The sequence below is a fragment of the Drosophila busckii genome, chromosome 3R (assembly GCF_011750605.1).
Source record: "Drosophila busckii strain San Diego stock center, stock number 13000-0081.31 chromosome 3R, ASM1175060v1, whole genome shotgun sequence".
Lineage (NCBI taxonomy): Eukaryota > Metazoa > Arthropoda > Insecta > Diptera > Drosophilidae > Drosophila > Drosophila busckii.
In genome coordinates, this window is record NC_046607.1 from 7,638,689 (window position 1) to 7,666,036 (window position 27,348).

At 35.6% G+C, this 27,348-nt stretch overlaps 1 protein-coding gene across 1 annotated transcript; it reads left to right on the plus strand.

Annotated features, from left to right (window-relative positions):
- Window positions 1-384: 384 nt before the first annotated feature.
- LOC108603141 (protein pellino) lies at window positions 385-25,710 on the plus strand. The gene is made up of 10 exons (XM_017991678.1): window positions 385-550; window positions 1,106-1,239; window positions 20,312-20,404; window positions 23,169-23,400; window positions 24,254-24,445; window positions 24,502-24,690; window positions 24,745-24,843; window positions 24,901-25,054; window positions 25,120-25,297; window positions 25,366-25,710. The coding sequence occupies exons 2-10, from the start codon at window positions 1,229-1,231 to the stop codon at window positions 25,490-25,492; spliced, it is 1,275 nt and encodes a 424-aa protein (XP_017847167.1). The 5' UTR covers window positions 385-550; window positions 1,106-1,228; the 3' UTR covers window positions 25,493-25,710.
- Window positions 25,711-27,348: the final 1,638 nt, after the last annotated feature.

Sequence of the window (27,348 nt, forward strand, 5' to 3'; positions counted from 1 at the left end):
GCTATCATAAAGCCATAAGATCCCCTACTTTACATTTCAAAGTGGTTTCATTTCCCGCTTATCCAAAAAGACATGAAAGTCAGTTGGCAACACTGCTGATAGTTTGTAAGTATATTTTCCACCCCTGTATCTTTATTTTTGTTGAATTTATTGTCACCGTATTAGTTTTGCGAATTCAACTTGTTTCACATATGGGCCTGTCGATTTTAACATAATGCTTATTCTAATTTATAAAATATAATTGGTTGGCTTTTCACATTTGAATAAAATGTGGTTATATCGACGATAACAATAACGATAACGTTGGACATCGGATATTCTCGCACATATCATCCATATGGCACCCTTTATAAAAAGAAATAATCAAAAAACGTTGTTGTCGTCGAAAAGGTTGAGCCGCGCGTGAAATTCGATTTGTAATAAATAAATATATTGAATAAAGTGAAGTAAATATATGTGTTTGAGTGTTTGATTCACGAAATGAAGCAACTGCTTTACGGCAATAAATGAAAATAAGTGCAAGAATTGCTAAATAAATCGTTTTTCAAAGGTAAAGCGAATGAATGTCTATTGCCACTTGCTGTGGATTGTAGGTGTATGTTTTTCACATGTATGAGTGTCTATGCATATGTGTGTGTGTACACAGAAAACGCATTAAATACTAAAGTGCATAAAGATAAATTTAATTTCTACTTTTGATGTTAAAAAGTGAATTATTGAAATTGCTCAAGGGCTTGCATTTAAGTGTTTTTCGTAGCAAATTAAATACATGCATGAAAAATAAAAACACACATACATATAACTGAAGCTTCAAAAGGAAAACAAAGTGTAAAAAATCAACTATGCGGCTTTTGTTATTATTGTTCGTTTGGCAAATGTGAAATAAATATTTATACATGAATGTAGTATCTTTTTTGTTTACAGTGCGTTTTAGTTTTGTATTTGATTTCTGCGTTTATTTATACGCGTTCCAATTGGACTCCCGCTGCGCTATTACAACTGTCGACAAAAAAGTTTACACCATCTTAAATTAATTGAAAATTAAATTAAACAAAATAATTAATTTCTTGCAATGCATTTTTTATAAACAAAAAAAAAAACAAAGGTAATCGAAGATATCGCCAAAATTGATTTCCGTCGCATAAAAATCTTTTCATCAAAACTGGATTATAATAAATCCGTTGATATTGGAACGCAGCAGGAAAACAACTCTGGTGTAACCAACAAAATGGTCAAGCGGTAAGTTCAACAATTCGCTTTTGTTTTCTTTGTCGCTTATCAGCGGTTCATCAACCCATTTCAAGATTTGCTATAATAATTAGCAATAGCCCTTGCAACGTAAATTGCGGTTTATTATAGCGTTTTTTGGATTCAATGAACTTCACTTCAGACGCGCTGATAAACATTTTGCTCATGGCGAGAATATAACGCAATTTGTTTTGTTAATTGTTTAGCAGGGGGAGGCCAACTACGTCGCAATGTGCAACTGTATATTTATACACACACATACACAGACAATATATGTGCGTGTGTGTGTGTGTGTGTACTTTATGCTCCACTAACAACCCCCAACGCATAGAAAGGAAAAAGAACAACAACAAACACACCCCACAGTTGCAGTCACCACCAAGTGACGTAGAGAGTGGCGCATAAATTTCTTGTGTGTGTTCCAAAATACAAAATGTAAAAGCACAAAAATAAAAATAGCAGCAGCAGCAACAACAACAACGAGGAAACGCATGCGCTCTCTTTGGGCAGCTGCTTTTGCTTTTGTGTGCAACTTGATTTTCTACACGATTTTATAAATTTTCATCTGTTTTGGTTTTGGGCACTCAGAAACGCGGAGAAGAGAACCAAGCAAAGAATAAACACAGAACTCTAACTGCATTTGCCTGCAGCAGTCTCTCTCTCTCCCTCTCCTTCGCTCTCTTTCTCTGGTTTTTCTTTTGATTTTGTTTTGCCTGTAATTTTAGACGTTTGCCTTTAACAATATTTTGTACATTATTTTCCAGCAAGTTCTTGTTGCATTCACAAACATTGCTAGTTGTTGTTGTTGCCCCTAAACATGCAAGCAAAGTATTAAAAACAACAACAACAAGCAAGAGAGCATTAACTGTTGTTGCTGTTGTTTTTGGTTTTACCTGCTTTGTTCAGCTTTTTTGTTTTGACCACGACCTGTTCTGTTCTCCTGCTTGCTGTTGTTGTTGTTGTTGTCGTCGTCGATGCGGTTTGTTCTTGCACTGGCGATCACTTCCTCCACACAGATTCACCAAATCCCCTTCCCCTTGCTTTCCATGCGGCGGCCTCTGTCTGTCGCTCTGTCCTGTTTGCTGTTTATTAAATTTTCTTTAAGCATGCATGCACGCCATTGTATACATACAATGTGTGTTTGCATGTGTGTGTGCACACATGTATGTATGTATATGTGGTGGGTGTGAGTTTTGTGTCTGCGTATAGTCAATGCTTAAGCTTGCTTGCCGCGTTTACTCAATACAAACATACATATATATATTTCTGTGTATTTATGTATGCATATATGCAATGCGGCTCTCTCACTCTCTCTCTCTTTCGCACACAAACACTGCTCTGTTCTGCTCTAGCGTTGTTTGTTTGTGTTCTCTTGCTTCATTTTGGCGATTAAAAATTAAATTTTAATTCCATTGTTGTTGACTGTCTGGCTGTAGCTGCAACTGTCTCTTTCACACACACACACGCACACTCTTTTTTTTTGCGACTTCCTTGTTCTTGTTGATCACATCCCCCAATACGTAAAATTCATTGCATGTTGCTAGCCTGTTGCGCTTAGCAACATTCTCTTTAATTTGCCAAGTGTGAATTTATTGATGAATCTCCCCCACACACACATACACATATAGTTGCGCATAATTAACTGTTTTTATGCAAATGTATGAATCATGTGTGTGTGTGACTTGATGACTGTGACTTTTGTCAAAGCGTGGGAGCCACAAATATATTTGCATATGTTTGTGTGTGTGCGTGTACATTACATATTGTTATTAACGTAATTCAACGTAAAGTTATACTAAACATTTCACATTATGCGCGCCAGACGAAAGCTCGCTGATAAGAACAAATTTAACAGTGGCTCCAAAGCAAAGTTGGACGAGTTTATATTTAAAATATATGTATGTAGCATAAAATATATTAACTAAAATTAATCTTTTGACATTTATTTTTGATAACTAGAAAATAAAATAAGTAAATTTATAAAGCAATCAGACAGTGCATAAATCAATTAAAACAAATATGCATTTAGTCATTTGCCAAAACAGCTGTATAAAATTCTTTGTTGGTATTAATTATTTTTAATATTTTCGTATTTATTAATGCAAATTAGAAATGTTTCTGATGTACGCATGTATGCCTAATTTTCTTTAAGATTTTAACGTAATCTGGCTAAATACTATAAATAATCATGCGAGTAATATAAAACATGTGAAATAATAAAATAAAATATTAGCCGTTACTTAAAGAGTTACAGTTTGCATTCGAATTAAAGGTTTTAGACTTAGTTGTCTACCATTTACAATCATCAAATCAAGAGATAAAATTGGGAATAAATTTGAAATTTTTTTGAATTTATGAACTTTGAATGTAATCTATGCTGTTCAAAGTAAACACGTCTGTAGATTTTCATAGCTGAACGCGCACATACAAGTTCTTTGTTTATACACACACATACATACATACATATGTAAATATATGATATGTTTATATGATAAGCATTGGCTTGAAGCTAAAGTTATTGACTCTAAGTAACTCTTAACTCTTACGCCCTTATTCTTTGCCAGTCAAATTTTGTTGTTGGAGTATAACTGTAATATTTGCTGCTGCGAAACGAACGCTGCCGAGTTCAAAGTTCACAGCTGTGTGCTTTTATCAGCGCGTACATCTCTCCTCCTCGCTGACTCTCTATTTAAGATTTGATGCCTGCGTGCTGCTGCTGTTGCTGTTGCGCCTGGGCAGGCAATTACCTTTGGAGCTGAAGCGGGGTGCATTGACTTTTGAACTCGGGGATTCGCCAAAAGCTTTGCAGCAATTTCAAATAACTTTTTGTGGTTGCTGCTCCTTCAGGCTTGTTGACCCACATAAGGAGCAGAGCAGCAGCCTGCGCGGGACTTTAAGTTCAAGTTTCAAGTTGTCGAGTGAAAGTTGTGCCTAAATTGCTGTTGCTGTTGCTCTTGTTATTATTATTGATGTCGGTAGTTTAAAGTAATTTGCAACAATTTATGATGAATTTGCATTTATGTGTGGTCGGTTGGTCGTGAATGTGCGAAAAACGAAAGTGAAAACTTGATCTGGCCGCCATATTATTTGGCTTTAAGAAATAAACAATTAACGCCAAGTCACAATGTTCAACAAGTTGCACTTGAATGCAATGTGAGAAGAAAGGTGTTGTGTTATTATTAACAACATAAACAAAAGATTTGACTTTTCTAATAGTTGCAAGGTGAATACTAAAAAATGAAGGGGTAAATAATAAATGGAAAAGCTCTAACAAAGATTATAAATAGATAAAATATACATTGATTATAGATAAAAGTAAAGTAATAAAAACAATAAACAAATACAAATATTAACAATATTTACCAATGAATTATAAACATATTTGTTGCTGACTCAAATGAATTGCTCCCAATATTGATGAATTAAATATGCATAAAATATATTTTTGCTATATTATTTTATATACATATTGAATATGCTCAACTTTTTTTATTTCATTGTTGTTAATAGTACTTTAAAAAATTGTAGACTATGATTGTTTTATTGTAGTTCTTTGTGTGGATTAGTTAGCTTCAAAAACTGCAGCAAGGATATGCGGCATATACATCCTGTTGGCTGCATTGTCTGTGTGTTCTGTCATTAATACGCTCTTTGCATCTCTGTCGCTCCACAGAGCTTGGCAAACTAAATGAGCCAACGCTTCATATGTAGCTCTCAGTTCTGAGTTCAGGGTGTGAATGGCATCCGGCACAGACTGCAGACGGTCGTAGCTGGAGCTGCAGCTGAGCTTGATTTGACCTTAATTTGCAACATTTTTTTTTTTGCTTCTTTTGCATGTCCTTTAAGCACTTGCAGCAGTCGCTGGCATTTCCGGTTAGAGCAGCTTGTGTTTTTTTTATGGCCAAGATAAAACGCACGACTCTTGAGGCGACAACAAAGGCGCCCGCAAGAAAGTGAAACAAGCCAGACGTTAGTCCTTGTTAGTGTGTGGGCTAGGGTCATTGCACTTGCAGCAATTCTTCTTCTTTATTTGCTGCTGCTTTGTTAGCTTATTTTAAATAAATACATGGCTCACTCAATGTCTTTTCGCAGTTGATTATAATTATTTTTTGGGGGCTAACAGTTTCCCACGCGCGCAAATACAAAAAGCACAGACATTTGCTAAGTTCACAACGTAATGTGGAAATTCCTTAAAAAAATAAATAAAAACAGACACATATAAATATGGTTATTGTTTTTGACACGACTCATTGTCTAGCTAGACAAAGTTTATACCGATGCATGAGTTGAAGTTGATTTGCTTGTGGGTTGGCGACTGAAGTTGAAAACTATTAACTAGACATTGCGCTTTGAACTAAACAGTTAACTGCAATCTAAAGCGTTTTAGTTTATTTATATCTCTAAGAAAATCATTTTGCAATTTACATATCACTTGGGCATCAGCATTGGTAATAACAGATAGCAACTGCGTTGCTTATAGCGAGTGCCTACTGCATTTGCATGCAAGCGGCGAATTAATTAAAGTTTAATGCACTTGAGCTTTGCATTCAGCACTGCTAACTGCAAATTAAAGCAGCAGTTCGTTCTCTTTTAACTGGCTTCAAGTTTTTGTAATTACGTGTGGTCGATATTATTCTCTCTGGTTTCCTGGCCAAGCATTGTGCGCCCATTAGTTGACCCAATTAAACTGTTTACTTGCATAATATGCATGTTAGTTAGTGGGTAATTGCATTTCAATGTGTGTGTGTGTGTCTACTAACAAGTTAACTTGTGTGTGTGTGTGTGTTTGTTGTTTATGTATAAAACGCGTTACTTTTCGCGCAATTTTCAAATTGCAAACAAAGTTGATGAGCCAAGCGGCATCGTTGCAAGTATAACAAAGGCGCGCCTTTGGTTTATTACGTTTCTGTCTGGGCGTTGAGCAGAATGGGGGGCGAGCTTTGATTTTCAACTGCAGACAGGCTTATAAGCTACACACACACACACACACACACATACAGAGTTATCTATTTGCTTGACAACTATTGTTGTGGCTTTTATTGGGCGTTATTGTTGCTGTTGCGGTTGTTGTTGTTGACCCACATTTTTGCCAATAAGTTGCGCAGTTTGCGCCGCCTAAAGGCTGCCACTACGGATGGTACAAAGACTTTTCATATTTTGCTATTATTTATTGCACACGTTTCGATACACTTTGATATTTTTATAAAAAAAGAAAAAAAAATGTATCTTAAAGTTAAGCAAATGTGCAAAAGTCATAAAATACGAAGTACTTGAGTGCATTAAGCTCTGTGCGTCTGTATGAGCAGTTAAATCTCAGTTACTACTAGGGCTAGAGACACCAACTTTTGTGTGCAGCGTAGATCGAGTTTGCTTTTGAATTTTGTACTGCCTGTAAAATTGCAAGGTAAGAAAAATTTACCTTTAATTCAGATTCAGCATGGAAGCTTGCAGCTTTTCGGATTTCAAATACATTTTCTATATAAAATGCAGCATCAATGCTGACTCAGCACTATAACTATTAACTTCTAAAAGTTGGCTGCGCCCCCAACTTCGCTTTAAATACAAATATGAATCATTGCTAAAGCATTCATATCAGTTTTATTTGATTTTCTGCAGCAAGTGCAGTTTTCATTTGCTTTTTGAATTCAGGTTAAGATAAAACGTTGCATTTATCTTCATATGTATACAAGCCAAATGATAAGCTAGCCCAAAATGTTAGCTAGCTGCAAATATGCTGAAAATAGCGTTTGTCTTAATCTTATCTTAAGCTGCGTTGGCGGATTAACATTTAAGCGTGTAAGAGACAAATAGCTATGCATATATCCACATATATATGCTGATGTGTAATGGACTTGAACAGCTGTTGAGTAACCTTCACATAAATACTTCTAATCGCTTTTGCACTGAGTTCACTTTTCGTATACAGTATGTATTGTATTATTATAAACAGTCGATTTAATAGCAACGCCTGCCAAATTGCTGCAATTAACAAACATTTTGTTGAGGCAGATCAGTGATTAACACATAAAAATGCATTTATTTAGCATAAAACATTATAATAATAAGACATAAAAACACTTTTAGTAAAACATGAAGCGTAACTTACATGTCTAATAACAATATATTATTAAAATTAAAGCAGCGCATGCTTATTTAATTAAATTATACATGTGTGCTTGTAAATTAAACTTAATACAGTTTTTTAACTAAAATTGTTTGTTACTTTCAAATCATTTGGCTACATGTAACTTTTTTTTACGTAAAGCTGCGGAGATTAAATTTTAAGCATGTAATGAATGATAAAAATTTGTAATCAAAAGTCAAGCCACAAAAGTGTGAAAAGCAGCGAAAATAAATTTAAATGTTTTTTCTATAATTTACTTATACGATTTGCATAAATTTAACTAAAGCTTTTCATGGTCAGCCTCATATGCATAATAACAATTTCAACGGCAAAAAATAATTTTTTGTTAACGTTGGCCTCATATGCAATGCGATTAAATCATAGTTAAGTGTTATGTGCATGTAAAAGAGACAGGGAGAGAGAGAGAAAGCAAGTAAATGTTTAGCTATGAATGCGTCATAGTTGGAAATAAACTGGTTTGTTTTTGATTTTTTTTTTACTTTTTTCTGTTGCCAATGAGGCAATGTCGCTGGCCAGGTTTCAACTCTCGCGCTCACAAACACAGCAACAGACACTTGCATGCATAAGAGTGTGCGTGTGTGTGTGTGAAAACTCTCTTGCGTTTTTTGTTGTGTTTGGTGCTTGAAAGTGATGCCGCCGTAATCGCTCCGCTTGTGTCTCTTTTAGTCTTTGTCTTGCATTTTCGCTTTTTTGCACTGATTATGGCAATTGCAGCTTGCAGCGCGGCAAACAATGCGAAAATGAAAAGCTCAAATGCATTACCCGCAGTCAAAGACACGACACAGCTCGTTTCATTTTTTTTTTTATTTTCGCTGTTGTTGTTGTTGTTGCCTTGAGAGTTGCGTCTACACACGTCTGTGTAAGTTCAGCGTCTGATTATTGACAACGTCAACATGAAGCTCAACGCCGCCGCCGCCAGTGTCAGCCGCTTCACCCTCTCCTTGTCTATCGCAGGCCATAACCATAAATCCAGGCTGCCAAGGTACGACAATAGTAACCAGCAGCAGTGTTGAGCAACCAAACAAGCTAAAATAAGCTAGCCACTAATTTATCTGCTAAAGATTGACTTTTTTTCAAAATAAATTAACCATATCATGAAGAAAGTTTATTAAAAAATCGGAAAAAAAGAAGCTAAAATTCTGAAAATAAGCTAAAATAAGCTAGCCACTACTTTATCTGCTAAATATTGATTTATATTTTTTATTTTCAAAATAAATTTACCATTGAATGAAGAAAGTTTATTTAAAAATCGAAAGAAGTAGCTTCTTTATTCTTGTGCTTATCAAAAAGTTTCATTGATATTACAAATACATTTATTATTAGAATATGCTGTAAAATATGCAAGATTAGGAGCTATCAGCTATTTGCAAAGCTTATTTCATTTTTATGTTAGATCTAGCCTGAAATTGGCTAAGCTGGCAGCACTGTTATCCAGCGTCTGTCTTTGTCTCTTCTGTCTCTTCACTTTTTGCTGCCTGCTCTGTGCACTGCACTTGTCAACATATTACATATGTATGTGTGTACTTTGCGGTCTCTCTCCTAGCTCACTTTGGCTACTTGTCATGAATGCCATACTCTGACCATATCGGTCTGACAGACAGACAGACAGACAAAGAGACAGACAAGCGTATTTGCATTACAAATACACGCACACGCACACGAACAGAAGAGATATATAATTTAGCTGCTCTCTTGCCGCGCTGCAATTAAATAGAAATTATCTGCACGCTTTGAGAATTCATTGAACAAATAACAAGATATCAACTATTCAGTTATCATACTACGCTAATCTGTTTTGATTTGTAGTAAGCTACAAAAATAACAACTGACGCACTTGCTGCTTCAATTGAGAGCAAGTAAAAGAGAGAAACAGAGACATTGACATATTTTGTTTATTTGAATTTCTAATTTACACAAATTCTCAAGTACAAAATGTTACATAAGCAAACAAACAAAGAAATAATTTATTAAAAAAGTTAATCAATAGTTTAGGAATCTTAATGGAGACCAGGCACTGTGGGCTTCGTGTACGAAAGTGGGAAATATTATTTTAAAGAAACTATTTTTTCGTGAGACTAGTTATGTTTGAAAAGTCACGATTTTAACGTATACGATTTATAAATTAAAAACAAATAAAATGCATAAATTAATAATAAACAAAAATGCATAGCTTAGTAATATCGAGACGGTAGCGTGCCCATTTCTATATCTTAATACAAAAAATGTGCCAAACTCATAATAATACTTTTGCCAATTAACTTCCTGCTTTCAAGATTTGTGCCATATCTTAAAGAACCAACGAATTATGAAACTTTTATAAAACCCAAAATTTCGCTATCATAAAATTAACGGATGAAGAATAATAAATATTGCGATAGCGTACTATTTTAAAATATACTTAGTACAACTTGAAATTATTGCTATATATGTATATAGTATGTATGTTTGTTTATAACTTCCGCATACACCTACTAGCAGCAATAGCTTTTATTATTTCAAAACTATTCGTCAATATCCGTTCCAAATGCGAACAGCACGCAAACAAGCGCAACAGAAAACCAAAAACAAAAACGAAAACCAATAAAATTGAAAGTGCGCTATGGTAAATTTTTACTAATGGCTTCTACTTAAAAGAGTTCCGTTAGCTAAGCCGAACGCACACACACACAAATACACAGTTGCGATAACCTTTTGGCATAGAAACTACGTAATCGCATAGAAAATTTCTTGGCATTTCGAAAATCAGTCCGACGTCAGCCTTGGAGGGTTTACGGCTCCCCCCTCACCCACTCAACAAAAACTAGAACGGAACTAAGAGTTTGGAAAAAACATTTGAATGTTTTGTTGCATTAGCAAAATTAAAACAACAACAGCGAGTAGTACAATAACAATAATTGTACTTTATGCTAAACTTGAGCGGAGTGTGTTCTGGTCGCCAGAGGGCGCCAAAAGCACTTCAAAGTGTCATTTGAAAAACAATTAAATTTATGACACTCTCTGCCGCCTTCAGCTTTTTGTTGCTTCGACGAGCGACCACATTAGCAAATGGCATAACTTTGACATTTGCTCTTAAGGGCGTGACAGTATGTGTGTGTGTGTGTGTAAATGTGTCAACTACAATGTATGCATGTTATGTTTGCAATAATGCTGGGAAATTTTCTTCATTTATTTATTTATCTTTTTATACACTTTGACATTTGTGTAAAAATGGAAAAAAGGGTCCAATGAAGTTATGCAAATGAATGTAACAGAAAGTCGGTTCGCCCGTCTGTATGAACAAGGATAACTCAGCGACTATAAGAGCTAAAGCAATCAAATTTGACATGCATGGTTCTCTTATTTCCGCAGCAATTCTCTTATATTCGCTCTCTTATATTTGCTCTCACGCAGAAAAAAAAACGCTCAGTAAAAAAATTGCAAATATAAATAAATTAAACAAAAGCATTGTAGTGGTTCTCAACCAATAATAAAAATTGCTCTAGTCAAAGTGTATGTATAAGTTGATAGCTCCCAACTTTAATGTGCTTACTTGTTTTGCTTGCGAAAAGTCAAAAAAGTGCATGACACTCTTTAAGCGATGAACTTAAAAGGGGCAAGCAGCGCACTTGCCACAAATGACAACGAGACGCAGCAGCAGCTTGACAACATGGAAGTGAAGGATTTAGCTGGCAGTAGATGTAACCTCAGCGTATATGTAACCACAGTGACATAATCGGGACAGTTGGCTTGACAACAGCTTCTATTGTTGCATTTGCATTTGTTGTTGCTGCTGCTGCTGCTGCTGCCACAAGTGCTCTATTTATATTCCCTGCGCTGTGTGCTCAGTCCATTTTTTAAATGCCAGCATATAGCGTTCTGCTATGCATGCAATTGTTATATACAGCTTTATTATTACTATTATTCCTGCATATATTGATTGCATTAAGTTGAAGCCATGTCTGACCTTTTGGTCGAGCGTCTCTCATTTCGAAAGCGTCGTGCGACCTTTGACATTTTGGTTTGACTGTCGCTAGTTTTGGGCTTGAATTGATTGACAAACTAACTTTATATGGCACAGTACTTAGGCACAGTGGACATTTGCATAGTATAAGCTCATAAAATGGAATATAACGAACATTAAGTGACTATCTCTTGTATTGATCGAATTTAGTTGCACTGTAGGGGGATTAGATAGACAGAAGAATGAGTGGATAACCAGACAAAACAAATATAGTTTGGAATTGGTATCCCCATCTATGCGAATAAAATGAGTAACACTCTTAATTCTATATAATAATATTATACTAATAACATTTATTTTTGAAAGCTTACAACTAGCGCTAATTTTGCTTGAAGAATTAATTCTAACAAAAGAAAGCGTTGCAGCAGCTATATATATATTTATTTATATTATAGCGACTGCTTTATACTTCCGACTGCTAACAAGCAATTTGTATTAAAATGTTGACAAGAATTTTATGCGCCTTTGGCAACAAGAATTTTTAATTTGAAAGCGGTTGCTATAGCTCTATGATTGGGATAGTCCCATATCTCGTTTGGAATTACTTAGCAACATGTCAACAATCTGCGCATGTAACGAAGCGCTGGGCACATGGATTTTTATTTTTATGGCTTCATTTCAATTTTGCATTAATTGCTGCACGAATATTTTGCGAATGTTGTTGTTGGTTTGTTGTACTTTTTATGTTGTATTGCATATTTATGGCTTTCGCCTGGCTCGCGGGCACAATCAGCAAACAGCGCGAGCAGCTGGAGCTCAAGCTGAAGCTGCCAGCAGCTGTTCGGGGGGGCAGAGAGTGGGTGTGGGAGTGGGAGAGCCATGCTTGAGTGACGACTGCCAGCCTGGTTGCCTGGTTGCCTGACTGACTGCCTGCCTGCCTGCCTGGAATTGTTTTTGGGCCAAAGCTGCGCGGTACTTGTTGTGGCTATGCAGATTGCCATTGCCGGCTGCAATTTGCAATGCATAATCAGCAACAGCATTTTGCTACGTGACGAATTACGTGCAAAATTGCTAGCTAACAAAAATAGCAACAACAACAATAACAACAATAACAACAACAACATTTGTAGCTATGTTGATATGTATCAACATTAGCAGCAGCAGCAACATCAGTTATCCTACAGACAGAGATTATACTGCAATGCAGCTAGCAAAAAATAATAAAAGAAAATAAACAAAAATTATTTCTTAGAAAGTTAGCTGGCCATGCTATTGGCTAATCAAACAAAGAGAGTATGAAAATAAAGCGTAAGCGTGAACTTAGATTCAGATTAAAATATGCATAAAGTAATGAGCTGGACCAGCTCAGTTATAATACAGAAATACCCTATATAGAATACTTAGATTATACATTAAAATAATTTTGTAATTGTCTTTAGAACTTCTATATTTGTTAGTTATAAACAGAGCTACGATATTTAATTTAAACACAAAATAAATCGATCAATTAGCTTTTTGCGTTTTGATTTAAATTGTTAGCTCAATGCTTTGAACTACATTTTGACACGAATTATTAAATTATTGTCATAATTCAAAATTAATTAATTAATAATAGCTCGATCGATTTAATATTTTGCATATTGAAGACATAAAGGCAACAACTTATGAATTGAACTACATTTTTCTAAGCATTAAGCTTAGCTTAGCATTGCTATATTAAAGTACAGTAAGCACTCTTATATATAAAATTCTAACTTCATTATGTGCTATGCCATGCAATCGACCAAATGTCACGTACGCAAACTCAAAAATTGTTTTTGCTGTTGTGTAGACAACGGCGTCTTTAGCATTAACTATGTGTATATATATTTATATATATATATATTCGCTGTTTTTTTTGAAGCTGTGCAACGCAGAATTTTTAATCAAGTCGATGATTGTTGCTGTTGTTGTTTTGGGGCTGCAGGAGCAGATCAACGCTCTTTGTTACTTTGTTGCCAAAGAGGAGAGTCCATTGGATAGTAGGAGCCTTTGCCAGTGCCCGCTGGGCATTTGGCTTGCAGGTGAAATTGTGCGCGGCGACGTAACATATTATTAAATTGGCTTGATTATGGCCATGGCCAGACGCAGGCAGCAGCATTCAGCCAGGGCGTGTGGCATGTGGCATGTGGGGCGTGCGTTTTGGGGGCACACGTAAAAAGCAATTTTGAGGCCGCCAGAGCATTTCCTGTCGTGTTGCTTTTGCTGTTTCCAACTTCGAAGCAATTAAAGTGTGTAAACATGGCTGACTAAGCTGCATCGACTGTCGGCCATAAATCTTCTAGAGCTGCCAAAAATAGAGCCACAGACGCATTCACTGTGCGCCGTTCAACCAAAAATAGAGTCAAGTCGAGCAACAAGCTGCTGAGCAATCAATAAAAGCAAAAAAGAAAAAAAAAGGGTCTAGAGCATTCCATGATTGATCTACAAGCGCACAGACCTTTTCTTTCACCCCACACCCTAACAATTTACCACAAATGCAACACACACACACACACACACACACACCTATAAAACTAAGTATACTACTTTACTTATATAGGTCATTACTTGGTGACTGCTGCTCCAATGGATCGGATCGATCGTTGCAGCTTTAGCTACAAATCAAACTCAATAAAACGTTGACATACACTTTAATACAAATCAAATATATAAGAGGGGGTTTCTTAGAGTTGTACTACTATATTGATTTAATGATAAGGTTCTCTCTTATTTGCAGTAGAGTTTGTAGTAGTCGAGTCTTATTTCTACTGAAATGTATAGCTGCCCTTCAGTACAGCTCCTATCAATTGCTGATTGAATGAATTCAAATTGGTTAAGACTTTGTTAGTGATTTTATCTATAAAGAGTAACAATTGGTGAACTTTAGTTGTTGATTTCATCTACGAAAAGTATCAATTGTTGAACTTTATTGTTGATTTTATATACGAAAAGTATAAGTTGTTGAACTTTGTTGTTGAATTCATCTATGAAAAGCAAAAGGCAAACCCATATCGTTTAAATATTCATATTTCAGATTCATGTTTTAAAATAAGAAACAAAGCAAGAATTTACCAGTGATTGTATGAGTTGATACTTCTGATGGCATTCACATGCTAATCTCACCAATGTTTCACCAATGTACACCAACGAGCCTTACTTCAGTACGGCTGGCAACAATTGCTGCACTTTATTTGATTTTTTTTTTCGTTCTGCCTGTTGGTGAATTTACTGCTGATTGATTCACCAACGTACACCAACGAGCAGCCGTACTGCAGGGTCAGTTAGTTATAGCTGGGTACCAATATATAGCTTTACGCTTGTGTTTAGTGCTACACTTAGCGCTGATAAAAAGTTCACGCTGCGCTACTTTCTTTTCGTAATATTTTATTTATTCTAGCGCATGTTGTTTATCGTCAATTCGCTTGTGGTTTCTTATTTGTTGTTAAATTATGTCACAATCATTGTAGACACGCAATTTTATAACATTTAAAAGCTTACGCTCTGCAAACTTTTCTATAATAGTTTTTTACCTTTCACTAAGCTTACAGTAATCATCACAAAAGTTGTTTATATTGTTGTGTTTGCATTTCATTTAAACAATAACCGACTAATTATGTCACCTCTGTTGTTGTTTCCCAAACTTATTTAAACAGTGCCCAACCAAAAAAAAAAGCTTTCATTTCCGTTTCGTTCATTAGGCAATGTGCGTGCAATGGTCAGCTAACATATAATTAACTAAATTTCGACTATGGTCAGAACACACACAAATACAAAAAATTCATTTGTTTACTAATTTCACCGCCCTCATAGACAAACTGAGAGTTCCCATATTTGGGAACTGCCAAAGAGTTTAACAACCTGCAGAATAATTCTGAATGATTTTAATTATTATTTTGGGCAAGCAATTGACACTATAAAACTTTTCAATGGCTGCCTTATAAGAAAAGCAACTTTTGTTGTTGTAATATGTATAAATTAATGAAATTTCACATGTGTTAAATAAAAAATGATGAGCCATTGGCTAAAATTAAAAATCAATAATAACTTTGGATGCAATGCTAAGTGAATTGGCTGTTTATATATTTCAAAAAGGCATATATAGTATATATATTACATATATACTAAGTATGTCAGTTTTTCAGGCAAAGTCTACAAAGGTTTTGGTATTGGTTTAATGATAAAAAAAAAAAACTACAATAAACTTGTTCCACCCGCTTTGTCTATTTGTTTAAGGCATGCGTCGAACTTGGGGCTATAGCTGCCATATCTGCGTATAATGTATGCGTAGCTTATCATTTATAGATATTTATCAAAATATCATCAATTTGCAACGGCTTTGGTGGCTTGACATCTGTGACTTTGTTGACAGCACATATGTTAATTTATTGAAAATTATTGCAATTGCCAAAGCCGCTTGAAGCGCCCGCATGAAATTTTATTTGCAGTCCCTTTGGAACACCCTTATCTACAGTTGTAATTGCAAAGTCTTTAGCTGTGTGTGTGTGTGTGTGTGTGTGTGGGTTATAAAAGAAAATGTACGTCGTTCACGATTTATCAGTAAGTCTGTCATTAGTTTCGTAATCACGCAGCCGCAACGACTTAGAACTGAAGCCCAGCCCCTGATGATGTGCGCTCATAAAAAATATAAAAAAAATTAGCATATTCATGCCCGATAAACTGCAGTTGGCTATGAGCATTCATTTTAAGGTAGACACAAGTAGCCAAACTCTTCCGCATTACGAGTGTAACATGAAATTGTGACAGTCATTGGCCCGCAAAAATAGAAAAAGAGAGAAAAACACACAAATAAAATTGCTGAGCTAGCCAAACAACAATAGCAAAGCTTCCACTCCAAATGAAAAGCGAAAACTATTACAACAGCAAAAGAAATTGCTGGCTCCTTAGCTGCTTCAGCTGGCTGCTGGCTGCTGGCCTGGCCCATTGTGTGTTTTGGCATTTATTTTTAGTCCAAAACGTGTGCAGCACAAAAAACTGTCAGAGCAGCTAAGGAAAATGCATAAACAAAAAAGTAAAAATAAAACTAAAACTAGGTTAGGGCAAAGAAAAAAGCTGGAAATTGTGAATGAGCAAGACTAAAATTAACGCCTGCTTATAGTTTATAAATAAATTATGAGAGTTTGGCTAACATTCTTGCTAACTCTTATGCAATTAAGCAAACTAGCAAAAGATGAAAACAAAAGCAACTGCCAAAGCGAATTAGCATTAAATTGCTAACAAGAGCAAAGACAGCTGAGAGCTGTGAAAAGCAAAAATTTAAATTATGGAACAAACTGTTCAAACTCGCAGAACTAAGCTTACAAATTACATAAACTTGTTTTTATTTATAAAATTCTTTCAGCTGCCGCTTACTTTTTGCCAATTTGTTTGGCTCGAATGCTTTATGCTCGAATTTCGCCAGCGCAAACGAGTTTTTAACTCTCTTTCGTCGCGCTCTCTTTTGTATCTCGCTCTTGCATAAAGTTGAGAATTTCATTCTTGAAATCCAAACAGCTGTGAGGCAAAAGCCCGCAAAACCGACAGCAGCCGGCTTATATACATATGTAAATATGTCTCTGTGTGTGTGTGTGTGTGTGTATCTGTGTGTGTGTGTACATGATGCGCATATGAATGAAGGCAGGCAGCTCTTTAAAGTGCCATCAACAACAAGCGTCAGCCAGACAGCATTGCAACCACAATTTTGGCCATAAAATATGCTAACGAAACACCTGCCATACATCACACACACACACACACACACACATGCACTCACACACACACACTAGTGTCGAGCACCTGCTTCAAGTGTCGTCTTTCGTCTGTTTGCTGATTATTTGCTTGCCTTGTTTATTGTTTAATCTGTTTCATTTTGCAGTTTTTGCTGAGAATCTGAGGCATCAGCTCAAATTACTGTTAGCACACATACATATGCATATACATAAGCATAATGAATGCATTCAACTCGTGGGATTCGGCCTGCCTTTTTACCAATTACAGCTGCTCAAGAAAAATTCATTTAAATTATTGTTCTTAACTAAGCTAATTAGTTGCTTGCACATAACAATTTGCCACACAATAAATTAAATTTATAACAAAGAACGCGCTGCACAGTGGGCTCAACTATATTGCACAGCATAATATAAAAAAATATATAAAAAGAAAATATGTATATAAATTAGCAAAATTCATATATCTCTGCTAATGACGATTTTTAATTAAGAAATATTTTTTATGAAATTAATTTTATTTTCTAATACTACAAAGCTCAGCTGTAATGAATAGTGATAAATAAAAAAAGTATAAAATATGATAATTTATTCATCTAACTATGCTACTGATAATTTTTAATTCATTAATATAATTTTTCAATGGATGAATGAATAAATGAATTGATAGTGATGAATTTATAATAAGCGCATAAAGCATTTAAAAAAATGTAATATGTAATATATTCATCGAGCTTCGCCTAGGAGGAATTTAAGTTGAGAAATGTTTGCATTATTATTAAATTGCCACACTCGACTACGCTATACACTTTGACATGCAATGAAATTTATGTGGCAGCTCTTTTTGTAATTTACTTAAATAACGATGCCTATAAACTTAATTAAGAGTGAATGCTAAAAGCCCTTTGTAGTCAGCGGCTAATCAAATGAATGCAGTTGCACTATGTAATGATCAAATTAATTTATATAGACTACACACACACACACACACACACCTGTGAAATGAACTGATTTTGCGACTCTTTGCTGACTCTCGCGGCTGCTCCTGACATTTGCAACGAGCTCTGCTGCACTTGTTAGCATGCAATGCCTCGCATGCAATTTTTTTAACTTTTTTTTCTACCTTACCCTTTGTAACTGAGAATTTATTGTAATGCGATTGTCGGCCCAGTTGGCTGGCATGCGAGTGCGAAAGAGTCGGAGCATAGAGCAAAAAATCGATGCCCGCTACGTTGTCATGGAATGCTTTGGCTATGTCTATGTATGCGAATATATACACACACACACATAGACACACATACATACATATAGGCAAAAGCTAAAAATTGATTTCTATGCCGCCCCTTTTAGTAAAGCAGATAGCCCATGCGGATATAAACACAAATAGATGTATCTGTATTTGTGTATCTCACAGATACATTTGCCATAAACTCTATAACGCCAACCCCGCCGCACTCCAATTGCTCGCCCATCGCCCATTGTATGAAAATCAATAAATTCTTTTGCCCCAACAACAGCTGATTGCATGTTGAACTGTCTTTAAAACAAGTTCGTATAGCAGTTATGTGTGCCCTCATGCCTCATGGAATTAATTCGTTTCGTTATGCATTTATTTAACTTAAATTCATTTCATTTGCTTTTCATGTGCGCCTGGCAACAAACATTCACTTTTAAATTGACAATTGCGCCAGCTGTTTGCTCAATTGCTCAATATTAAAGTCACAGCACAAATGTCCAAATATTTTTTTTTGGGCTCTCTATGAAGAGATTTCTGCTTACTGCCAGTTTGTTGTTTAATTAAATTTAATGTGCCAAGTACCCAAGCAAATAACAAATAGATAAATGAGTTCCGCTTTGCCTTAAGCTGCTGCAAACTTTATTAATTTAGTTCAGTTAGCAATTGCTATAAGCATTTGTATGCTAATTAATATTACTTAAAGACTTTAGATGGAAGTTTATAATCATTAGATAAATAAAATAGCAAATAGCGACATATTTTTCAACGCATTAGTGTAGTTTCGTTTATTTTGTGGTAAAGAGCTTAAGTCCAAATTAATTAAATTTATATATTTATTTCATATCAACAAGCAACGCTAAAAAAAGAAATTAACTAAAATAAATATAAAACATTAAATGTTCTCAAGCAATTTATGTTTATACTGGAAGATCAGACATTTGTTGCATAGCATTATAATTTTATAATAATTTTAGTTCTATATTCCTTGCTAGCTAAATTAGTTTTAAATTTACATAAACTTCTTAGCTCTGCCAACTGCAAACGCTTAACAGCTGCGCTGTAAACTTAACAGCAGCAATCAAAAGCCAACAGCGCTTGCGTCTGTTAACTTCGCTGTTTGATTAATGTCGCCACCAATACATAAGCAAACTTTGCATGCACTTGGTGTTTGCTGCTAAAAAGGCGCTGGCATTAGTTTGAATGCCTACCAACCAGCACATCTATTTACCTTGCCTCACCTCTCACCCCTCCCCCCCACTGTATGCGCACAAAACTGTCTGCGCTGCACAAAATTCAAGTGCCTAGTCCCCCAGCCCACCTCCCTCCCGCTTAGCGAAAGGGGAGCAAGTTTAAATGCAACGAGCAAAAATCAATGCAACCCCAAAGCAGCTCGTGCCAGCGTCACGTCACTCGTCAAGCAGCCAGCACAGCACCCCGCTCACCCCTCACCCCTTTGGGTTGCACATTATAAAATCCATTTGCCCCGTTGCTGGGTGGGCCTGGGTATGTGTGTGTGTGTGTGTGTGGGTGTAAGCTGGCGCCGTACTGTTTTATTAGATTGCTGTAAATAAGTTTATGACATGCCCCAAAAACAAAAAAAAAGGCACTAAATTAAAATATCAAACTTCACAGGCATTTAGAGCGACTTAATGAGCTGCTGCTGAGATATGAACTGACTGCTCTTATATTGAATGCACTTCCTTTGACTTACCCAAAAAACACTTTAGAGTGTTAAATTTAGCATGCCAAAGGAATTGCAGCTGCTGGAGAAATATTTTCTCATTTGAAATTCTAAAAGTAACAAAACGCAACTTTTCATTTACTTTGGCAAATTGTTTTGGGCCAAGTTTGCTTCTCTTATTGTTTTATGCTTACTGCTTTTGCCAGCTCTTGCATAACAGCGAGAGGCAGGTCAGAAAAGCGTTTAAATTTAAGCTTGAAATACAAGTAAAGCATTTATACTAATCTTAGTTATTTTCTTTGGCTTTTAATTACAGCACCGACGGCACAGTATCTCCCATCCTGGCTGAAGACGGTGGCGATGGACAAGATAAACCTCGTTTGCGATATGGCGAATTAGTGATACTTGGGTAAGTAACAATTTAAAGAAACATTGAGGATTGAAAGCAATAAATAATAAATACGTTGAGGTATGAGAATTGTATCAATTGCGAACATTTTCATTGCTATAAAAAAATATAAATAATAAATTTAGGTTCTTTTCATTTAAATGTTTAAAAAATTCAGTAGAAAATGCAAGATATTTGAATAAAATATTTCAAACTTGTTAATACTTGAGAATTGTATTAATATGCTGAATATTTTCTTCAAAGATTTAAAACTTAGAGCAGCTTGAGATTGTTAGAAGTCGAGCTTGTGGCTTTAAAGTTGAAACGAAAATGTTTAGAACTCAATTAAGAATATATTAGATTAAAGCTATTAGTGCTTAATGCCGATAGCGCTAAATATAAAATTTAAATGCACTTGCCAAGTGCTAGTGCATTCAGAATTCGATGTGTGACGTCATGGCGGCGGCTTCGTTATCTGCTTACTGACCCGAGCATTTGTAGCGGCGACTAGACAACAAAAGGCTTAAATGCACACACACCAATACACATACATATTGTATATATGTATGTTGTATAAATTATAAAAGTACCACGCTGCAGTCAGGCCGAGAATTGATGATTTTGGCCGGGACGGCAGCTGCGGCGCACGCTTGTAAATCTTGATGACTGTCTGGCTGCTCGCTTGACATTGCGCTGATTGCCCAGACGCTTTGGCTGACTCACACTTGGGGCCTTGTGCCAAAGCCAGAGCCAAAGTCAACAGCAACTTGGGCTTGAGCTTTGAGTCATTGTCATTAGCTTAAACAGTTCTGTAAACTGTTCTGTTGCTTTTTAATTGGCAGCTGCTGCAGGCGACAGCTAAATCTATTTTTGTTGCATCCATTTCTCAATTAATCATTTCTCTGTCAGCCATGCCCCCACGCCCACTTTAATGACTTCTTCAACACTTTGGCTGTCGCACACTTCTTCGTCGCAGTTATATAATAGAACTTAAAACCAGTTAACGACAAGCCGAATCTTAATTGTTGCTCGTCAAAATTAACAACAATATAATGTTCATTATATACATTTCTTAGCTGTCTGTCAGCTTACTGCTCTTAAATGAGTTCCAATAGATTTATCAAATAGCATTAGAAGCAAAAACATCGAAGCAAAGCAGAGTTGTCAAAAATAACTTTACCCACTAATAATTATCGCATTTTTATTAACATTTTTCTGCTGTTGTGCTCCCTTTGATTTTCTCAGAACCCGAAAATTATACACACACACACACACACATACACACACACATACATATATATGTATATATAGGTGTGTTTATTTTCACTGTTTGCCTGTGCTGCTTCCAATGAAACTGTTTCGTTTACGATTTTGAAATGTTTGCTTTTAATGGCCATTAGTCTGCCCATGCTGATTGCCATAAGCTTGAGCTGCTCTGTAACATTTCGAACAAAGTATTGTTCATTAATATTGATATTTTATGTGGGGGCAGCAGCCCCCACTTGTTCATTAGATTGTCAAAAGATTTTTATAGAGGTTGCTAGGTAGAAATTGTAAGTGTAGCAAGCATGTAATGGGGTCTCCGACTCCTACTGATTGAACGTTAGAGATTAGCATTAGCTTAGGTTAATCACCCTACTTTATTACATACAAATAAAGCGTGTGGTTGAATTTGAAGAAATAAAAAAAAATTGGAATACACATAAAAATTTAACAAAAAAGGTTGCATTACTATATTTATAGTTAAGACTATAATAATAATAATTTTAAAAAAGTATAATAATTTTAGTACAAAGTGCTTGAGAATTTCATTTAAAAAATATTCTGTGGCTTTTATTTTCGGAACAAGTAAGCTAGATTAACTGTTGGTAAATATATTTATTTATTTGTAGTAATATTCCAGCGCGACAGGAATTATCTTATGAATTATAGTCCCAGAGTAACTTAGGGAAAACTCAGATAAACATTATATATGTAAGATTTATTCAGCTAAATATAAAATATAAATGTTATATGTTATATAAGAATAATGTTATATGTAATGCGAGTATTTAGTAAATGAATATGATAAAGGAATAAAACAAACAACTTTGCGGCTTCAACTTTCATTTTAGAGTGATGATACTATTGATCTTCTTAGGTGTGGTCAAGTAATCGATAGTTGTAGGGATGTCAGCCTTGATCAGCTATCAAGTGTTGCTCTATTACATATAAACCTTTAATACTAATTTTTTATTTTTGCTGCTATTTTAATGAACTAAATTCAATTCTCTTCGCTTAAGTTTTATTGAAATCTTAATATATATATCTTTTAAATATTGTTTAATATTGATTTTATATGAAAATTTATAGTCTCAACGAATTAACAAATGCAGCCCCAATTTGCTTTTCAAATCAGCCGACAATTTAGTTTATTAGCTGGCTGTAAAAAAAAAGAATAAATACGCAAATGTGTTTTTAAGAGTTATTGTAACTCATTATTCAGCGGAATATGCGGGGAGTGCTCTTTTGACTAATTGTGTAAACACAACGCGAGTGCAGAACTTGACCTATAAACCAAATGAATTACGCGTACTTTAACCCACAGATACACACACATACGCACATAAATTGTTCATTGTGCAATGTTATCCCCAATTGTGAGGCATAGTTTAGTTGCAGCCGCGTCGTCGTCGTCGTCGTCTCTGTTGTCTTATCATAAATCAGATAAAGAACATATATAACACATTATAACGTCATAGGCAAAGCTAAAACTTAATCTGGTTTTTTCTCGTTTCCATTGCAGCTACAATGGCTACTTGCCACAGGGCGATCGTGGCCGTCGACGCTCCAAATTTGTGCTCCACAAGCGCACGGAGCCGAGCGGCGTCAAGCGCTCCAAGCACTACATCGTACAATCGCCACAGACATCGAAGGCCATACTGGATGCCAACCAGCACTCAATATCATACACACTCTCACGCAATCAGGCGGTCATAGTCGAGTACAAGGAGGACACGGAAACTGATATGTTCCAGGTGAGTGGGAGGAGCTAGATGAGGTGACATGAGAGATAAAATTTAAATTAGGTTTAATGAGAGATAAATTCTAATAGAAATTTCCATTTGAATTCCAAGAATTATACGAAAGAAATAAAATCAGCAAGCTTCAATTTCAGATTTATAGAAAACTTAATGCAATCTAATATCTGTAAATTCTAGCATTGAATTTCAGTTAATTCATTTAACACTAAATGCATTCTTTAGTTAGACTATTCAGTTTTGTATGTTAAAGAGCAAAACTCGATAAGATTTAAGGATCAGTACCAATGCTTATGATAATAAGCAATTTAATAATCAAATTACAAATTACTTTCAATGATTATACTACTGATTATAATATAGATTTTAATATTTAATTGCAAGTTATGCGTTAGCAAGTTCTAGCTCAAGTTTGTCCCTTTTTTCATTTGTTTAATGCCAAAGGGTATGCAAACTCTAGCGCCAGGAAGCGCTCTGACATTTATTATTCATATTGATTGCTTAGTCTATTGAGCCTAGCAACGACTATGCCGTTGGCATTTGCGCTTCCTTATACAACTAAAGTGTAATACACACACACAGATACACACACACACACACACAAACAAATGCATATCGCATGATTTGGCATTTATTTGAACATTGATAGATGGCTTGAAGGGCAAACGCAAGCGTATTAAGTGCACATACAATATATAGATAGATAAATAGATAGATAGATAGCTGGATAGATAGTTTGACTTTTCTGGGTCAATTTGTTGCTGTTGCTGGTTGGGTGGTTGGGCTGGGTTGGGTTGGGTACCTAATCAGCTTTAAGTGTAACTAATGCCTGCGGCTTTTGTTTGCACAGGTGGGACGCTCCTCGGAATCGCCAATTGATTTTGTGGTCATGGACACGCTGCCCGGTGATAAAAAGGATGCTAAAGTGATGCAGAGCACAATTTCACGTTTCGCCTGCCGCATTCTGGTTAATCGCTGTGAGCCCGCCAAGGCGAGAATCTTTGCCGCCGGCTTTGATTCAAGTAGAAATATATTTCTGGGCGTAAGTAACTGACAAACTTGACACTTGGCCGCAACTAATTTGTGCTCAATTTGCAGGAGAAGGCCACCAAGTGGCAGGACAATGTTGAAATTGATGGTCTAACCACCAATGGTGTCTTAATCATGCATCCCAAGGGCTCGTTCTGTGGCGGCAACGCCAAGTGCGGCCTTTGGCGCGAGTGCTCCGTGGGCGGCGATGTCTTCAGTCTGCGCGAATCGCGTTCAGCACAACAAAAGGGACAGCCCGTAAGTGCTAATCATGAATTGTTTATATGTTTATTAATAACTAACAATACACAGATCTACGATGAGTGCAACATCTTGCAGGACGGCACGCTTATTGATCTCTGCGGTGCAACGCTGCTCTGGCGTTCAGCCGAGGGCTTGCAACATTCACCGGTAAACTAACTAGACTAACTCAAAATAGTAACTTTATTAATCTATTGTGTATTGCAGACCAAACACGATTTGGAAAAACTCATCGATGCCGTCAATGCTGGTCGTCCACAATGTCCAGTGGGGCTTAACACGCTGGTGATTCCACGCAAAGTGAATATCAGTGATCAGGTTAATCAGCCTTATGTGTACTTAAACTGTGGCCATGTCCAAGGTACTGCAGCTCGGCTCAACACACACACAACTGAAACGTTAATATGCATTTTGTTCATTTGTTAGGTCATCATGATTGGGGACAGGATGAGAACACCGGTGCACGCCGTTGTCCCATGTGCCTAGAGCTGGGCCCCGTTGTTACCTTATGCATGGGCCTCGAACCGGCCTTCTATGTGGACGTGGGCGCTCCCACGTTTGCGTTTAATCCATGCGGACACATGGCGACTGAAAAAACTGTCAAGTATGTGCTGCTGTTCCGCATCCACCATTGACATCATAGCTAATTTAAATCTATTCTTGTTGCTCTAGGTACTGGGCAAATGTGGAAATACCGCACGGAACCAACGGCTTCCAGGCCGTTTGTCCATTCTGTGCGACGCCTTTGGATGGCGCGACTGGCTACATTAAATTAATTTTCCAGGATAACTTAGATTAAATATATATAACATATGTATATGTATATGAGAATATGTACGCATGTGTGCGAGTATTTTTGCAAGCACAAGTGCACATCTTTGTAGTAGATATGTATTTGTAGTAATTTAACGATGTCCAAGTTTAAAGCAGGCATTGAAACTAGGCTTTATTTATTACAATTAACTAATTATTATTATGAATTACAAGCGAAATACAAAACAGCAACACACACACTCACACACACACACATTATATAATTTAAAATGAAAGTACATTACGAACATGCGTGTATGTGTGACTCTTTTAGTTTGTAAAAGTTAATTGCATTAATTGCTGTATTACAAATGTTTTAGTACATAATTATTTAAACGCTTTCATTAACAATAATCAATTGCATGCAACAGACTTTGAATTGCATGCCATACAAGTAGCTCCAACATAAAATTACATTTTATTACATGCATACATATGTTTCCTATGTTGTCTGTTGTATAAATTTATTATTTGAAATTTGAGCCACATGCAAATTGCATAACAAATCATTAGATTTTATGCTTTATGCGCAGCAACAATTCAATTTTGTAAACATTAATTGCAATTTTCTTAGCTGCCAGCTGCCAAAACTGTGAATATGTAATTTGTAAAGAAACAAAAGAAGATCTATTACTAATTTTATAACCACAATGTAGCTGCAGCAAAATTAATTGAGACAAAGGCGTTTCAAAAAGCCGCTTTTTCTGTTTTTGGCCAGCAATCATACCAATCAAGAAAAACCTTTATCGTATTTTTCACCAAATCTAGAGCTTACTTTACATATTAACATACAAATAAACGAATTAATTCACAATTAAAAATGAAAACATATAATTTCACAAAACGAAAGCGAATTCTAAAAATATATGTACAGTTTCAAAACTTTATCATGAGCTGAATAAACTATCGCATTTATTCAAGCACACAAACCCACACACACATACAATATTGGGCTCAACGATGAGCTTCTTTGTAGAGAACTCCTTTGAATATGTTTATGTATGCAAGGATACAAATTTCTGCCTGATCGCATTATGCATTATTATTATGTTAATTACTATTACATTACATCATAATATTCTTTGTATTATTATTTGTATGCTAAACAAGACACGCTGTGTGTTCAAGAAAATGTTGCAACGCAAAATGTTAAAACTTACAGCATTGCATAACAAAACAAAACAAAACAAAACAAGTAAATTAATTAAAGATTGTAAAATAAACAATACACATACAAATATATATACATATATATACGCGAGTATATTTTGATTAAAGCGCGCATTGCATAAAACAAATCAAATTGATTTTTAATTATTAATATATTTTAGTTTGTGGTAACATTTACAATTTAATTTATTTAAAATTACTGCCAGGGGTGATATACAAAGTGCTGTAAATCGAGTAATCATCGCGTTAGTGCTATTAATTATCTTAAAAGTTATTTATCCAATAGGGACAGTATTATTTAAAATAATTCACCAGTTGCAGCATTTCAATGTTAGAAATTTATACAAAAGCAAGACGGCATCAGTTTTGGGAATTTAACAAAGGCTAATCATCATGATTATTTTTAAACAACAACTCAAATAACTATAAGAGTGTTTGCTTTAAAACAAAGTTAAAAAGTTATTAACAAAAGAATAAACAAGCAAGAGAACATTCTGTAAAACATTAATCTTTCGGAAGCTCTAAATCAGCGAAATAATTTTCATTTTTTCGTGCCATGCTATACTCGTGAGAAGCATCTTAATGAAGCTACACTGAAATTTAAAAATGAACGATATTATTAAAAATAACGCCTTGGTTAAATTCTCAAAATTGCTTAAATAGAAGGGTTGT

Coding starts and splice junctions, on each gene's coding strand:
- LOC108603141 (XM_017991678.1), top strand. Junction 23,401..24,253: donor CGGAAACTGATATGTTCCAG/GTGAGTGGGAGG, acceptor TTGTTTGCACAG/GTGGGACGCTCCTCGGAATC. Junction 25,298..25,365: donor GCGACTGAAAAAACTGTCAA/GTATGTGCTGCT, acceptor TTGTTGCTCTAG/GTACTGGGCAAATGTGGAAA.